General features: G+C 36.5%; 1 protein-coding gene across 3 annotated transcripts; it reads right to left on the bottom strand.

Moving 5' to 3' along the window:
• Positions 1 to 2418: 2418 nt before the first annotated feature.
• Positions 2419 to 16577, bottom strand: egln1a (egl-9 family hypoxia-inducible factor 1a). Of its 3 annotated transcripts, none has more exons than XM_065296219.2 (5): positions 15748 to 16575; positions 8017 to 8136; positions 4571 to 4707; positions 3261 to 3328; positions 2419 to 3120 (listed from the first exon to the last, which is right to left on the bottom strand). In XM_065296219.2, the coding sequence occupies exons 1-5, from the start codon at positions 16345 to 16347 to the stop codon at positions 3065 to 3067; spliced, it is 981 nt and encodes a 326-aa protein (XP_065152291.1). In that variant the 5' UTR covers positions 16348 to 16575; the 3' UTR covers positions 2419 to 3064. The 3 variants fall into 3 exon arrangements, with proteins under 3 accessions (XP_065152291.1, XP_065152292.1, XP_065152293.1); XM_065296220.1 differs by lacking the exons at positions 2419 to 3120; positions 3261 to 3328 and adding exons at positions 4816 to 4888; positions 6662 to 6728 and having other exon boundaries at positions 15748 to 16577; XM_065296221.1 differs by lacking the exons at positions 2419 to 3120; positions 3261 to 3328 and adding an exon at positions 6662 to 6728 and having other exon boundaries at positions 15748 to 16577.
• Between the last annotated feature and the right edge of the window lie 270 nt (positions 16578 to 16847).

Here is a 16847-nt window from a genome sequence, read left to right as displayed (position 1 = left end):
ACGTAACGTGATGAAAACGCTATAAGAGACAGAGGGAACAGACTTCGACAGAACACCAGATATCTTCTCTAATTATTTTCTATTCAAATTATTTAAAGATTTTCAGATGATTTCATCACTCCAGTCTGTCCGGTTGAGGGCTTATTGCAACCATAAACACCTACGTTTATCTTCAAATGGTGTCTTCGACGACGGTATACTATAAAAATGAAGGTCATCTGCCCGCGGACGGTCCGCGCGGTAGCCGACGACCGCGGTCCGCATACGCGAACATTTCTAGTAAGTATACCTATAGCGAGGGAGCTCCCCCTGACACGCGTGAGGTGTGGGAGGTAGCGAGGGAGATGTGAGAGGTAGCGAGTGAGCTTCCCCTGACACGCATAAGATGTGTGAGGTAGCGAGGGAGATGTGGGAGATGGCGCGTGAGGTGTGGGAGGTGTGTGAGGTAGCGTGTGAGGTGTGTGAGGTAGCGTGTGAGGTAGCGTGTGAGGTGTGGGAGGTAGCGTGTGAGGTGTGTGAGGTAGCGTGTGAGGTAGCGTGTGAGGTGTGGGAGGTAGCGTGTGAGGTGTGTGAGGTAGCGTGTGAGGTAGCGTGTGAGGTGTGTGAGGTAGCGTGTGAGGTAGCGTGTGAGGTGTGGGAGGTAGCGTGTGAGGTGTGGGAGGTAGAGTGTGAGGTGTGTGAGGTAGCGTGTGAGGTGTGTGAGGTAGCGTGTGAGGTGTGGGAGGTAGAGTGTGAGGTGTGTGAGGTAGCGTGTGAGGTGTGGGAGGTAGCGTGTGAGGTGTGGGAGGTAGAGTGTGAGGTGTGTGAGGTAGCGTGTGAGGTGTGTGAGGTAGCGTGTGAGGTGTGGGAGGTAGAGTGTGAGGTGTGTGAGGTAGCGTGTGAGGTGTGGGAGGTAGCGTGTGAGGTGTGGGAGGTAGCGTGTGAGGTGTGGGAGGTAGCGTGTGAGATGTGGGAGGTAGCGTGTGAGGTGTGGGAGATAGCGCGTGAGGCGCACGAAAGTGTGGGAGGTAGTGAGGGAGCTCTCCCTCACACGCAAAGATTTAACCCGCTCTCCAAAAAGCTTTAATAAGTGAATACTCCGTCACGCTGATCTTAAAGTATTGCAGTTCTCCCGTTTGCCGGTAGGTGCCCCCACAAGCACAAACATGAAGCATCGCTAATGGTTTTTTGTTGAGGAATAAAAATAATTCTTCTATGGCATCGCTGTGAAGAACATTATAAACACCTTTATTTTTTAAAAGTGTATGTCAGTTAGGCATTGTTTTTAATATGCACAGATTTGCAAAGTTTGTAAACGTAAAGAAGAAACTCTATAGTTTGAAGTTGTGAGTATTAAATAAAAAAGTTATACCAGTTTACATTATTTTAAATAATAAAAAATAATCCAATAAAGTATGTATTTTATATTTAAAATTATAAAAATTAAAATGTTTTACTCCCAAAACACCACAACAATAAAGACACAAGTCTCAACTAGTTCTGAACCAAATTTCTGTCACACTTTTAGTGGTTTTACCAACCAACGCCACTAGGTGTCAATAATTAGCTGAATTATCTTGTTACAAGTTAATTAATTACTATCTCTGCATTGTTTTAATGCAAAAAGGTTTAGAAATATGAAAACTAAATTTTTAAAGCTTTCCAATGATATATAGGTTGTAATTTTTGAAGATTCATAGATTCATTTAAAGAATATTAGAATTATGAATATATGTTCCTACGGGGTCAGTGACATGTAACAAAATGACTGTCACTATTCAATTTCTATCATCTTGAAATATGAAAACTACATTCCTAAAGCTTTCCAACAATATAGTTTGTCATGGTTATTTCAGGTTTATAGGATATTTACAAATAAATATTTAATAACACCTTGGGCCCACCTGTTGGTCTGCAACCTTTTTGTTTTGCAAAATGGTGTTGAAATATAAAAACAAAATTTTTAGAACTTTCCAACAATATATAGTTTGTCCAGATTGGTGTAGGTTTAGTCTATAAAATTGTTGTTTTAAATATGTAATGCCAAACGTCCCACCTGTTATATGGTTTAAATGAATTAAAATGATGTTAGCTTTAAGTTACTTAGTCTAACCACTAAAATAATAAGATAATAAAAATGAGAATATGAATTCAATTATTTTTATTTAATTCTCAGCTCAGACAAAATTATTATTTACTCTGGTCTGGGGGTGCAGTGCCCCCCCAAAACTTAACCTATGGTATCAGTCAAATGTTCTTTAAAGGACCATTTCTTTCTTAAAAATCAGATTTTTTTTTCACTACAAAGCACCTTTTTGAAACCAGTTTAAATGTCATTTATAGATTCATTCAGCCAAAAATAGTTATTTTATGGCATCGTGAAGAATCTTTATGTATTTTGTGTATTTTAACATTTAAATGAGTTAAATCACAAAACAATACTTTCTCATTTTTATTTGCATTTTAAATTTTGATTAAATCAATTAGCTTGGTTTAGACGATTTATAAATGCAACTATTTCTGAAATTGGATAAACAGGATTTTATTTCGTTGAAATCAGACAATAATGTGCAGATATTTCAGAACAAGACTCCAACTGAAAGACAAGAAGTATCTATATCAGACCACATCCCATCATGCATCTGCCCACTGAAAACCTCTCTATCATTCAAGAGTGTCTGTTCATGCTGAAAACAATCAAATCAGCAGTAATCAAGCAATGAGAAATAAACATGCAGCATGATTGAAAAAGATCCAAATGCATTTCACCTGAGAACCAAAACAAAACTCTATTTCTCTTTTAAACTTCAAGGAAAATTTCTTTCTTTAAAAACACTGTGACTTCAGTCACATGTGAAGCATTAACTTCAATACAGATTACTGTACCTTTATCCAAAAACAAAATTTAAAGAACAGTGTCGTCATCCAAAGTTAAGTCCGCTTTGTGGTAACACTGTGGGTAAATTTTGCATCAACCACTTCAATGTCTCTTGCTTCATCTTGGACTCCAGAAGTGTCCTCTGATTCCCTCTCTTTCTTTAACACAGCACGTAACCGGGAAAAATCCAGATTAAGGATCATTTGACTAGCTCGGATCGGACGGCTTGTTTAGCTCCACCTTGACTGCTTTCTCTCCACCACCTTTCCGATAGGACCACAAAGAGAAAACGACTCAATTAAGGATTAAATGTATACAATTTCTATTTTTAGCTATAACTATGAATACTTTATTTTGTACACCATTTTCATTTTTGTTGTTCCTTGCAAAAAAAGTGAATTACCTGTTAAGTATTTTTCCTTAGCCCTCGCCCGCTCATCAGCATCAAAATACCACACGGTTATAGCATATCTAAAAAAAGATTGGACACAGAATGAGAAAAACAGGCTTCAACAAAAATAAAGGTGGTAAGAGACAGTACTGCATTAGGGGTGTGCGGGGCAAAAACTAACGCGGGGTTAGTTGTAACACGGACTGTTTACATTGTTGCACATGGTTGAGCGTTTTGTTTTTTTTTTGTATTTTTTCACGCTGCCAAAAGACAATCTCCCGCAAATTATTATGAACGAGTGTTTTGGTGGCATGTAAGTAATTTTTTTCATCATATGTTTTATTCGGTTTGTAAGTTGGGTTTGTAAGATACCAAATCCAATGCTATGTCATATTAATCAGTGTCTTGTAGACTAAAACATAGCATCGTTCTGAAATATGTCTGCAGCTCTTAGCAACTTTTGGTGGGCTTGAAAATATTTTGACCCAGCGGGGTTAGTTGTAACGCTATGTTATAACTATTTTCAGCACTTATGATATGAAAACCGCTAATGTTAGTGTAATTCTTACCGTTGTTTTAAATAGGCTACACACGAATGATTGCTGGCTGCCAACAAAATAAATGTGCCTGTCTTATCAAAAACCGTGTGTCAAAATAATTTTTGTTATTTTGTTTTGATATTTAATATTTATTGAATAAGGTCACGTCAAAGATCGAAATCATAATGAAATTAATGGCTAAAATCAGACTTTGATGCTCATTATCTCAGAATTTGATTTTAAAACTGTAGTATTGTTATTACAGACTGGGTCACATATAAAACATTTTTGTCATAATTGTGCTGCTTTTTCTCACATATTTAGACATTTGTATCCATTTATAATTGAACTATTGTTAGAAAAGGGCTGGATGAATGAATACAGTGTGGATACCTGTCTATTATAGACAGATATATAAACAATATCCACTTCAAGTATATAGACAAAACAGTATTGAAATATTTGCCTGCAAACTTAATTTTTAGCAAGTGTTACAACTAACCCCCTGCCTGTTACAATTAACCCCACCTATGGGGTAAGTTTTAACGTTTGCACTTCTGTCACGTTTGGTGTAATTGTCCAAAAATGGTAAGTAATAGAAACAAATTTCAAATGTTCATTTGTAGCAGAGATGTGTGTGTTGCTTGTGTAAAAATATAATTAATCAAACTCAAATATTTTCTTGAATGATTGAGCCAAAACCAAAAAGCATTAGGTTGTGCCCAGCTCTCCCCTACTCTATATAAAGTAGTGTGTGTTTTGTTTCTCCTAAGAGATTATGACCTTGTGGCATATGCAGGCTGAACCTCATGAGGGTTTCGTCTGTCAGACCAGAATAAAAGCAAACGGTCAAACTTGGGTTCGATATCCGCAAACTGAGCTTTACCCTCTGGAAATATTCGCAGCAAACCCCCATGTTCCTAAAAAAAAACAATAAAAAATTAAAACAGAAAGTTCAGGTTTATCATAGACAAAGCAACTTAATAAGCAAAATAACACATTCTCAGATGTGTTGCTCACAAGCTCACGTTTATAATTTTAACAAACCCCACTTCAAATTGATTTGGTCTTGATATTGACTTGGGCCACCAACCAGAATGCCTAAGCATCACAAGAAAATAGTTTTAGTCTTACATTTTAATACCAAAAACTAAGTAAAAACATTTCTTATCTTTTGTTAGAACACTAAATAGACGTCTGCAGTACAATGCCGTCTTTCATTGTTAGTAAATGTCTAATTCCAGTCACATCCTGCAGCTGATGTGACATCATTTTAATGTGATTAGTGACAATATAGTCGAGTCAGCGTTGCGTGACTAAAGCTTTTTTACTGATAAGGATGAAAAACGAACAATGGGGGGCCGGTGTGGAGAAGGTTAGGATATAGGAGCGCCGCCGGTCTTCCTGGAGAGGGCCGAGAGGAAAGGCCACATGCTGGAGAAAGAGACGCGGGTCGACTGCAGGGAAGCACATCGCTGAAGGTGCGAGAATTAACCTTTCACATGTCTCATATAAAATAACGCACAGGCACGGTGCCAGCATACAGTAGACCCTTTCTGAAGCTAGAACTACTGTAAATATACAAGCAAATGCATACGGGAACAGTAATACTGCACACACTGCAAGTTTATAGACGGGTATACATTAAGAAAATCACTTTTTACACAATTATTAGGCTGTACGCTTTAGCTCTATTTGAAATTTTGTTGTAAATTTGTTCCATGTAAGCCCTTTATTTGTAATCAGCATTATAACCTTTCAGATGCTACATACCGATATAGTGGATTTTACTGTTACCGATTACTATGTTGGTCCCTACTTAATTAATCGACAGAGAGTTTTAAAATGGATACTGGATAAAAAACAAACATAACACTCAAAAGTAATAAAACAACAGTACTGAACCATGAAAATGTGCTTAATGAAATAAACATATAAATAAAAATATAATAATAAGTATTGAAGTAAATACTTCTGTGAAATATTCACACTGGTAAAATTCAAATTACATTTTGAGTTTTGGTTTTAAAAAGTTGACATTACTTATAAATTCAAGTTGGAATTGTTTAAAAAAATAAATTTAAGTTTAAGTAACATAAAAAATATGTGTTGATTTGACAAAAATGCTGCACATTTTTTACAGTGTTGCCTTTAAGACACCATTTCAATGATCCCTTTCATTTTTTCTAGATATACAATTTATAGGTATGTGTTTAAGTAAAATTATTATTTCTGTTTCATTCTGGTCAACTACTGACAACATTTATGCCGATTTTTTTCAATGATGTTTTACACACTGTAGTAAAAAAAAACATTGCTGCCTTAAATTTTTTGTTGAATCAACTTAAAAGTCAATTTAAAAGTCATGTCAACTTACTATTATTTATCTTGACAGGAGATTAGTTGCGACAACTTAAAAAATGAAGTTGACTTTTTTCAACTATATTTTATACATTATAACATCTCATCTCCAGTCAAGATAAATAATAGTAAGTTGAAATGACTTGTAAAACTGAGTTGATTCAACAAAAAAATTAAGGCAGCAAATAATTTTTTGCATGTATTTTAGAAAAAATTCAAAAACTTTATTTTTTTTTTTTTTTTTTGAAAAAACACAGATTTTTTTCTCACATCTTTCATGGGTCTTGTCATGCTCTCAGTCTTTTACATTTCCTGTTGAGTGACTTTGTCACTCCCGAGGTTTGTTTTTGTTAAAATTCAATAGACGCTGGACTGAAGTGGTCACAATACATCTAGAAATGTTGATGATTAAGACAAAACTGGAGTAGCCTCTTTTTTCATGTCTAGTAGCCAAAAGTATATGCAAAACAATCATTTTCCTTATTCCCTTTGTTTTAATGGAAGATATCTTACAGAGCCTATATTGAGGTTGGTATAATGTTGAGGATTTGCAGTCACAGTTTTCCTTCACTTGAAGTCTCTGACACAGACAGAAAATGAAAAGGTTTATGCAACACTAATACAAAACAGGACAGAAAATGAAGTCTTAAGTATTTGTATTGAATGGTTAAGAGTAGATAACTGTTAAATGAAATGACAATATGGTCAAAACGTCCAGTAATTTTGTTCCTCAAAAGGCCAAGTACACTGAAAAAAATTATTCATTGAATTTAATCAATTTTTTAAGGTAAGTGGTTGCAATTAATTTATTTAAGCTACATTTAAACAAAAGTTTTATATTTTATTTTACTTTACTAATCTTTTTTGTTTAAATGTAGCTTAAATAAATTAAAGTAAAATAAAATATAAAACTTTTGTTTAAATGTAGCTTAAATAAATTGATTGCAACCACTTACCTTAAAAAAATTGATTAAATTCAATAAATATTTTTTTTTCAGTGTAAACATACAATTACAAGGTAACCACAGTTGATATAACGTAATGAATAAAAAATAATATGCATGTTGATGTTTTGGAAATTATTCCGTTTCCATTATTATTTTAAACTTCCATGAATATACAAAGTATAAATTCACAGAAAAAAGAACAAGATTATTTTCCATTTTCTAAGAATTTCCCATTCATAATTATACGTGTTTAATTAAAATTATAATTTTTCTTTCATTTTGTCAAATACCCAATAAAAATAATGTTTTAAATAGTAAAGTATTTGCATTTATTTGCAGAAAATTTTAACGTGACAAAATGGTCAAATTAATAAAAAAAGATGTCATGTTTTCATATCTCGAATACTGCAATAAAAACTAGTTCATATTTCTTTTAAAACAACATTTGTTTTTATTAATGTGACTTTTTACATGTATTTTAGGAATAGTAAAAAGTGAATATTTGATGGCATGCCACTCCTAAGGTTTGCTTTAGTTGAAATTCAACAGGCACTGGACTAAAATGGTCACAAAACAGAAATGATGAATGATAATTAAAGTCAAAACTGGAGTGGTCAGTTAATAGTTTTCACTACTTAAGCATAGCTCCCATAAAAACGTAAAGAAATTACAATCTTCTAAACTGTGTGTAAGCATCCCTTTCCATCTTGACTTAGTGTGGGTTTAAGGAACCCCCCTCCTGGTTTCTCTGGAGATATAATCTCTGAGGTTAATGAGATTAGGCTGATATGATGCAGGTCCAGTTGCACGTATACTTTGCAGTGACCGTATTTAGTCATTTTTAATTGGTCAGAATTCTACGCTTTAAAAGTCTTTCTGTAAAATTTGATTAAATTTAAGGGTCAGAGGTGATTAACTTACCTTGGCATCCCAGTTCTTATTAAGGTAATATATGCATGTGATACATCTCCCATCGCCGTTTGGGTTGTCCACATGGCGCACGTAACCCTTGCCTTTACCCGGATAACAAGCCACCATTGCCTGTAAATGTTAGGAGAAGACAAAATTCATTTAGATCAGTCGACGTGATCGAAATTTGAGAAATCAAATATGAGATGTAAAACTAAATGTGAGCTGAAAGCATCTGTACATCTGCATATTGAGATCTGGCATTGGTTCACTTCACTGTATAGTTGCCTACCCGGATGTCATTTTACAATTCAATAAAAAGTGACAAAACTTGTTTTGTAACTGCACAAACTTTTGTAACTTTGCTTGGTAAAACATTATAGTTTATATTGACTATTAATTTATTAAACATTAAGATATAATTGCATTTGAATGGTGTGTGCCATATCTACTGAGTATAATAAGTTTATTTAATTTAAATAATTTAGTTTGATAATCCAGGATTTTTGTCTATTTCTGCATTGTCAAAATTTCACATAAGTTCTTCCATATTGTACTGTAAGACCATAGCAACATTATTACAAAAAACACACAGACTAAGGGCGCACTCACATTATCCCAACCAAACCAAACCATGCCTGGGCGCGATTGCCACCCCTCCCTACTCCCCCAGGTGCACGCACTCACACTGTACTTCTTATCGATCCGAGTCCGGGCGCGCTTTCGTCATTAAGATGCGATTGTTTTGAAAAAGCAGGAAGTAAAGCGCTCTCTTAACACTGGAACCCACCGTAATGATAAGTCTGTGTTTTTTATTCGGAGTCGTTTGGTGCGCGATTACAGACAGCCCTCTCACATGTCATCATATTGCTTAGTTGATCTGTCACGTGCGCAGCTCGGACATTCACGTAACCCCGCTGCGCGCATCAAAAGGTTTTTACGGAGGCAGATGAAGGTGAGTGGTCGCGCAACTGACGTCTTCACCTTTTGAATCGCGCTCAGGCGCGATTGCGCTCACACCACAGCCTTCCGCGCCTGAGCCCAAGTGAACCGCGCTCCGGCCCACCTCTGCAACCCGGCCGCGGCGCGATTAAACAATCCGCGCCCGGGCGCGGAACGAAGCGATCACACTAGTCAAACAAACCAGGCTTTGGGGGTCAAACGCGCCCGAGCGCGGTTTGGTTTGGATAATGTGAGTGCGCCCTAAAGTCCTGCTCATGACTGTTTGGATACGCATGACTGCACTGGAATGAAAATATATACACTGTAAAAAATACTTTGCTGCCTTAAAAATTTTTGTTGAATCAACTCAGATTTACAAGTCATTTCAACTTAATATTTTTTATCTTGACTAGAGATGAGTTGTTATAACTACAGGTGAGTTGTTATAACTTATAAATTTAAGTTGACTTTTCTCAACTATATTTTATAAATTGTGACCACTAATTTCTGTTGACATGACTTGTAAATCTGAGTTGATTCAACAAAAAATTTTAAGGCAGCAAAGTTTTTTTTACAGTGTACAGTTTCCGTCACGTTTACTGTATTATGTACATTGTTTTCAAAGGAAGGATTTTGAGTAGGGCTGTCACAATTATTAAATAATCATCTCATCACGATTGTTTGACCTCATCGCGATTATTTCAGATCACCGCAATGATTGCACATCTGTCTTAAAAACACAAGGGGGAGCTGCAGCGCCTGTATAAACGAGACAGTATCAGATTTCTTTTAAATGTGTATTAAAACTTACTGCCAGATAAACCTTGCAAAAGATTCAATTTAAGTATCACAACAAAGTGTGAAAATTATTTCATGAACAAACAAAAAATGTATGAGAATTAAATATCAAAGCAATAAAACAGACAATTAATCGTCATAATTCATAATCGTGACAGCCCTAATTTTTAGTAAAATAATTAATTTGCCACCATTCACCATACCTTCTCCTTCAACCTGCAAAAAATCAAAGATTAGGAAGGCAAACTTTATTCATCCGCTGTGCGCACAATGAGACCAGGATGTATTTAGGAAAAATACATAATGATTTTTAAATGAACTACACACAAACCCACATGGGAGCTGATTTCTCCAAAACAACATGGAGTGGGAACACGGCCTTACACGCTGCAGGAGGTCTGAAGGCTTGACCGGGCATCAGACTTGCAATAGTTTCCCTAAGCGTCACATATTTGGCGCTTTAACCCTTCCTCCCATCTCACAGAAGACTCTATCTGTGACTGCCAAACCTCCACCTCCATGTGCGAGCAGCCGAGCGAGATGAACTGATATGAACTCCGGACGTTTGGCCTCCTGCCAGAGGAAGGAGTATTTTAATGATCCTGCTACGTGCGGCGCGTGAGGGAGACCAGGGCTCCAGGAGATGGCTCAAGATGGGTAAACATATTTGTCATAGCCTATGAAAGCGCAAGGTCTGGCGCGCACAAAAGGCTGGCCTACAACATGAGATAAAAAAAACTATGATAAATCAGGGCTTTCGGTCAATGTTGTTAAAATCTCTTCTTGGCGTGGGTCACTTTAAGACTGTATAGTAAGACAGAACAGGACCATAGGGAGGGGTTTGCTTCGTGACCGAATGACTAAAGAAAAACAGATGAACAACCCCTCGCTTCCCGTAAAGACCTTTGAAGGCAGGACGAGCCCCACAGATAGTGTTCACCCCTTGTATATTTCACTTTTACTACTGATATGGTTTCTTTTGTATGCCAATATATTGCACATTTCATTTTAATGCAAAAATAAGAAAAGTTTATTAAAAGCATTTATATCAATATACTGAGCAAGTAAATAATAGGCCTAGTTCAACTATATCCAGTTTAGGTTCTGTGGGTATTAACATGCATTAACCCCAGTAAATTCTATTAAAAGTGCGGTTTGCTTGAACAAAATAAATGTCAATGCATGGCCATGTGACTCATTTTCTTCAGATTAGGCTTGAGTTAAAGCACTGGAGATTACTGGAATGTGAAGTCATGGTATGGTTTCATACCACAGCACTTGTAGACGTGTCGACAGTACAGTTGCTGCTGTGTATGTAGATTTTACTGTACAGGATGTTTGTTGTGTGTGTGTGTGTGTGTGTTTGTGTTCATTCTTCCTCATTCTTTTATAGCCTCATTAACAGAGCAACGTGATGCTCATGTTTACATTCCAGCCAAACAGACTGAGTACAAGTCTGCAATGCATATTAGCAGAATAAAAAAACCAACAGCAGAATCATAAATGAATCGATCCATTGTGATTTACAGCCTATAAGCCAAAGACATTTTTTCTGATTAACATGAAGGAAGAAATTTTGAGGAATGTTCGCAATTAAACTGAAAATATGCTCATTTTCCAGCTTCCCTAGAGTTAAACACTTGATACCTTTTCGGAATCCATTCAGTTGATCTCCGGGTCTGGCGCTACCACTTTTAGCATAGCTTAGCATAATCCATTGAATCTGATTAGACCATAGCAATTTTTTATTGTTCATTATTACACGGCTCTCTGGAATGCTTGATTCTGATTGGTCAGTTGAGACATTTGCAGGTTCGTTCTTTTCAAATAATAACCGCTCCAAAGTAATAACGCATAGCCGGTACTACTTGTACGATTAAAATCGCTCTGCGCCAATAAAGATTACTGTTTGGCGCCATCTTGTGACAAACACTGGACAACCACAACTACGAATGGAACATTTTGACATTAATTTTAACATGTACGGAAAAAACTAAACATTTAAACAGTGGATAGAAGAACGAACAACGACAATACACAGAGAGCTTACTGAGACTGAACTTGACAAAATAGAGCATGACAGCTACGAAGCCAACACACAAAAAAAATACAGAATGGGCATTAAAACTTCTCAAAGACTGGCTAAAAGAGAAAAAAATGGAGATAGACAAGTATGAAGCAGAGGATCTTAATAAGGTATTACGATCATTTTAAGCATCTGTGCAAAGTATCGCGGAAGGATAAAAATGCTAATTTAAAACAAATATGCCAATAAAATGTTTCAAATTCATATTCATGTCCAGTTTTTTTCTTATGTGGCAAGTAGCCGTGTAATAAGCGGGATAATGTAGAGTCAGCCGGTAGTTATCGGGAAATAAGCCCCTTCAGTGTCATACAAGACCCTCCACTTCGCTTCGTGTCCTGAATCTGATCACACTGTCGGGGCTTATTTCCCGATAACTACCGGCTGCCTCTACATTATCCCTTACAAAACAATAAAAATCAAATGTTTAACTCTAGGGGAGCTGAGTTAAAATGAGTATATTTTCAAAACAAGTGGAGTGTCCCTTTAATAAGATGGTTTTAGCAGTAACAACATAAACCTTTGTGAACCAAATTTCAGTAGACTTCCACATACAGAGTCCTCTTAGAGTTGTTTATTTCTGATAACAAGCTAAATAAATGACAAGTAGATTACCTTAATTCAGATATCACATCTAACACATACCAACTCCTTCACTGAGCTAACTTTTTTGTGTAAAATGAATGTATACAATGTTAGCTACAGGCCCTTGAATTCTTTCCTGGCTGCCAAACCTCTCCGCATGGCAGTGATCCATGCTCACCATCTCCATTTGTCTATTGGAAACCAACACATTTTATTTTCCACACGGTATTTGGGCCAAAGGTCAGTTTAGTCACTAGCCAGACCAATAAACAAACACAGACCGGAAGTTATTTGGTCCCAGGTGCGTACGCGGCAACGCACCTGACCCAACGTTAACTTTCACTCTGTGCTTGTTTATTGGCCTTGCTATTGACTAAACTGACCTCTGGAACAAAACCTTGTGGAAAAAATTGCTTTCCAAAAGATGAGGGGAGACAGCCAGCATGGATTACCGCTGTGCAGAGGCAAGAATTTAAAGGAATATTCCATTTTCTTAAAAGAAAAATCCAGATAATTTACTCACCACCATGTCATCCAAAATGTTGATGTCTTTCTTTGTTCAGTCGAGAAGAAATTATGTTTTTTGAGGAAAACATTGCAGGATTTTTCTCATTTTAATGGACTTTAATAGAGCCCAACATTTAATACTTTACTCAACACTTAACAGTTTTTTTCAACGGAGTTTCAAAGGTCTATAAACGATCCCAAACGAGGCATAAAGGTCTTATCTAGCAAAACGATTGTCATTTTTGACAAGAAAAATAAAAAATATGCTCTTTTAAACCACAACTTTTCGTCTAGGTCCGGTCCAGCATGACCTAACGTAAATGCGTAGTGACGTAGGGAGGTCACGTGTTACATATATAAAACGCACATTTGCGGACCATTGTAAACAATAAACTGACACAAAGATATTAATTAGTATCAGTTGACATACAACAACGTAGGAACGGTCCTCTTTCAACACACTTGTAAACACTGGGGCGGAGTTTCGTGTTCGTCCTCTGTGACCTCTTGACGTCATGACGTATTGCAAGGGGTCACGCTGACGCATCACAACCGGATCTAGACGAAAAGTTGTGGTTTAAAAGAGCATATTTTTTATTTTTCTTGTCAAAAATGACAATCGTTTCGCTAGATAAGACCCTTATGCCTCGTTTGGGATCGTTTATAGTCCTTTGAAACTCAGTTGAAAAAAACTGTGAAGTGTTGAGTTAAGTTTTAAATTATGGGCTCTATTAAAGTCCGTTAAAATGAGAAAAATCCTGCAATGTTTTCCTCAAAAAACATAATTTCTTCTTGACTGAACAAAGAAAGACATCAACATTTTGGATGACATGGTGGTGAGTAAATTTTTATCTGGAAGAAAATTGACTATTCCTTTAAGGATCTGTATTGTATACATTCATTTTGCATCGTAGCTCACAAAGTATTGCACTTCCATAGTGTACTTAAAGTGCTTTATTTTCGCACACTTATTTTGTACTTAATACACTAAAATTTCATCTTTAGTACTTCTTAAGTGTACTTATTTGTGCTTTTTTGAGACACCATGAAAATGAACTAAAATGCACTTTTAACGGCTACTATCTCTGTATTAAAAAATGCATTTTAGCATTTAGTAACACTTGAACTCAACTTTCATACAAGGAGTGGTACCTAAATACATTTTTTTTTACATTTTTTGCACATTTTACTTTATATTTATGGTGTCTCAAAATAGCACAAATAAGTACATTAGATCATCTTAAGAACATCTTAAGAAATACTAAAGATCAATTTGTAGTATATTAAGTACAAAACTAGTGCGCAAAAATAGAGCACTTTAAGTACACTTTGGAAGTGTACTTCTTTTTCACCTGGGATGGTTGGTAAGATAATTAACTTGCTATTTTTAGCTTGTTATTAAAAATAATTTACTCTAAAAACAACTATGTTGTTATTGATTCCATGCAGAAGTCTACCGGAAGTTATGTTTATAGATCATTTATAATTATCTATAGATTTCTATTCAAATTTGTAATTTATCAGACTAGAAGATCCAGAGAGGGCACTTTGTTTCTTTGGGTCTCAGGGTGAAACTATATGGTCAGTCAGGAATAGTGAAATAGTGGTCACACGCATGGCAAGTATTATACTGGGACATACTTTACACAAAAACACCAATATACAAATGCAAATGTGGCCCTCAACTCACCAATTCAGTCTTTATTATCAAAATGTTCATGTAATTAAATTAATAAGCAGGTAATGACAAAAAAATACTACATCTCTAACCAACTTCACCAGGTGTATCCTGGGATACTTGGTTGCATTTCCCATCCATTTCTAAAACATGAAGTAGCTAGACAAAAATAATATTTGTCTCCAATACTGATTTGAAGTAGTTAGCTATAGGCTATAGATTAAAAGGTCAAGTGTGTGAAAACTTATGATAAGTAGTGTATAACTTCTAACTAGATGAAGCATATAAACAGATCAACACCTGTAAAACTTACAGTTCCCTTAAACAATGAGTAAATTAACACTTATGTTCGAAAGTTTAGATAACCCTCAGCTTGTGGTTCAATACTGCAACAATGTTCATAAAACTGTAATAACCACTAGATCAGTGTTTCTCAACCAAAGGGTTGGGGCCCCACCAAAATTCTAGGGGGCCTTAAGATGGGGGGGCTTTAAATATTGTTTTTGGCAAGAGGGGGGCCTTGAAGTGAAAATTGTTAAGAACCACTGCGCTTCATTATGTATTCACATCATGTATTAACAGTAAACTTGGGCTGTCAGCTTGCAATAACATTAACTGGAAATATCAAGATTATGTCAATAATGGTTGTAAAGTTTGTTTGCATATTTAGAAACTCATCAAGCACCAAAAAAGTATCTATTAATCTTTTCACTGTGACAAATCTTTGAAGATACACGAATGAGGTCTACAACTAAACAAATGGTGATTATTCCTAATATCACACCATTGACAAAACAAATTGACACAAACAACTAAAATGTCAAAAAAAAAAAAAAAAAAAACATTTAGGGGCCATTAATTATTCAATCTATTTTTAAGTCAATTTTGTAAACAAAATAAGCCACTAAATTAAAGACAGAATAAATTGCACTAATTTTTTTTGTAAAATGCATTTGAACTTGAAGCCTACTTAATGTCATGACAAATAAAATATTTTGGTAAAAGCATTACTGAAATGTATTCCTTCATGTAAACCGTAGTCGTATTTGCAGATCTCTCACTTTTTGTGAAACCTAATGTAAACCTGATATATGAACAGGTGCAAGTACCACATTTACACAATTTGCTCCCTCACGCGTACTGTACTTACTTTTGTCCTTCCATTTATCATGTAGTTTCCCAGTAATCCATTGCAATTCCTGACCAAGTCATCCATACGACTCATCAAGAAACGGATCTTTTCACATCCAGGCTCATGTCCCTCGATCCAAGTGATTTTATCCCCTCTGATGTCCTTTGAAGAATCACTTTTCTGACTGACCAACTGGCCATCAGTGAATTTTCCAGTCTGATGAAGGACTTTCACGTTTTCCAGTATAGACAGTCCGATGTCTTCACCCAGAAAGTTATCCAGGAACCAGAGGCCGTGTTTGTTCATGCACGGGATTATGTGCTCGGTGGCCAGTTTTTGTGTTTGGAGTTTGATTTTAGTGTTAGGGTTTTCTGTTTCTGAGCTCTCGGTTATTGTGTTTGGATCGGACTGGTTTTCAGCTGGTTTCTGTGCAGTCTTGGTCTTGTCAGCCTCTCTGCAGGTGAGTTTGTGTTTCTTCCAGTGCTGTTTCTGGTGTTCCTTGCTGCAGTAGAAGGAAATCCTGCAGCGACCGCATTTTAAAAGGTTTTCAATCTTACCACACAGTTCGCAGTACTGTTTCTCGCGTTCTGGGTCTAGAACCGATGCGCATCTGTCCATACTGGCCCTTTAAGCGTTCCTGACGTTCAGCTGTTAACTTGCACGCTCGGCGCCAAATGCAAGCGAGCCGCCGTGTCCGTTTCATCCCACGGGATTTTTTCTCCTCTCTCCGTGAAATAAACGGCACAATTCGCGGAGCACCACGGGCTCCATCCCGCAAGGGCCGCGCCTCCTCGACGTCGAGCGCGTGTCTGCTGCTGCTTGTTGGTTGTGCACGTCGCCACTACGAATCAAAGCGTGGACGTCAGGGGGTGTGGCATTATAAATACATCCTGCCCCGTTTCATTCATTAACACTGGAGAGAATAGGAGGGATGAACTGATGGTGTCTTTATTCTCGTAACATCTGTCCCATTCAGAAGAACCTTGATATGTTAATGTCTTTGTTAGTAATACTGTAGGTGGCCTAATTACTGAGGATTTACAATGTTTAAACAGACCCACGCGCCATTCAAAACTAAATTAAGTGCTTCAAATTCATTTTGATCAATGACTTTCTAA

The sequence above is a fragment of the Paramisgurnus dabryanus genome, chromosome 20, assembly GCF_030506205.2.
Source record: "Paramisgurnus dabryanus chromosome 20, PD_genome_1.1, whole genome shotgun sequence".
Classification (NCBI taxonomy): domain Eukaryota; kingdom Metazoa; phylum Chordata; class Actinopteri; order Cypriniformes; family Cobitidae; genus Paramisgurnus; species Paramisgurnus dabryanus.
Note: the sequence above shows the minus strand (reverse complement) of the source record. Positions and strands in the feature narration are given on the sequence as shown.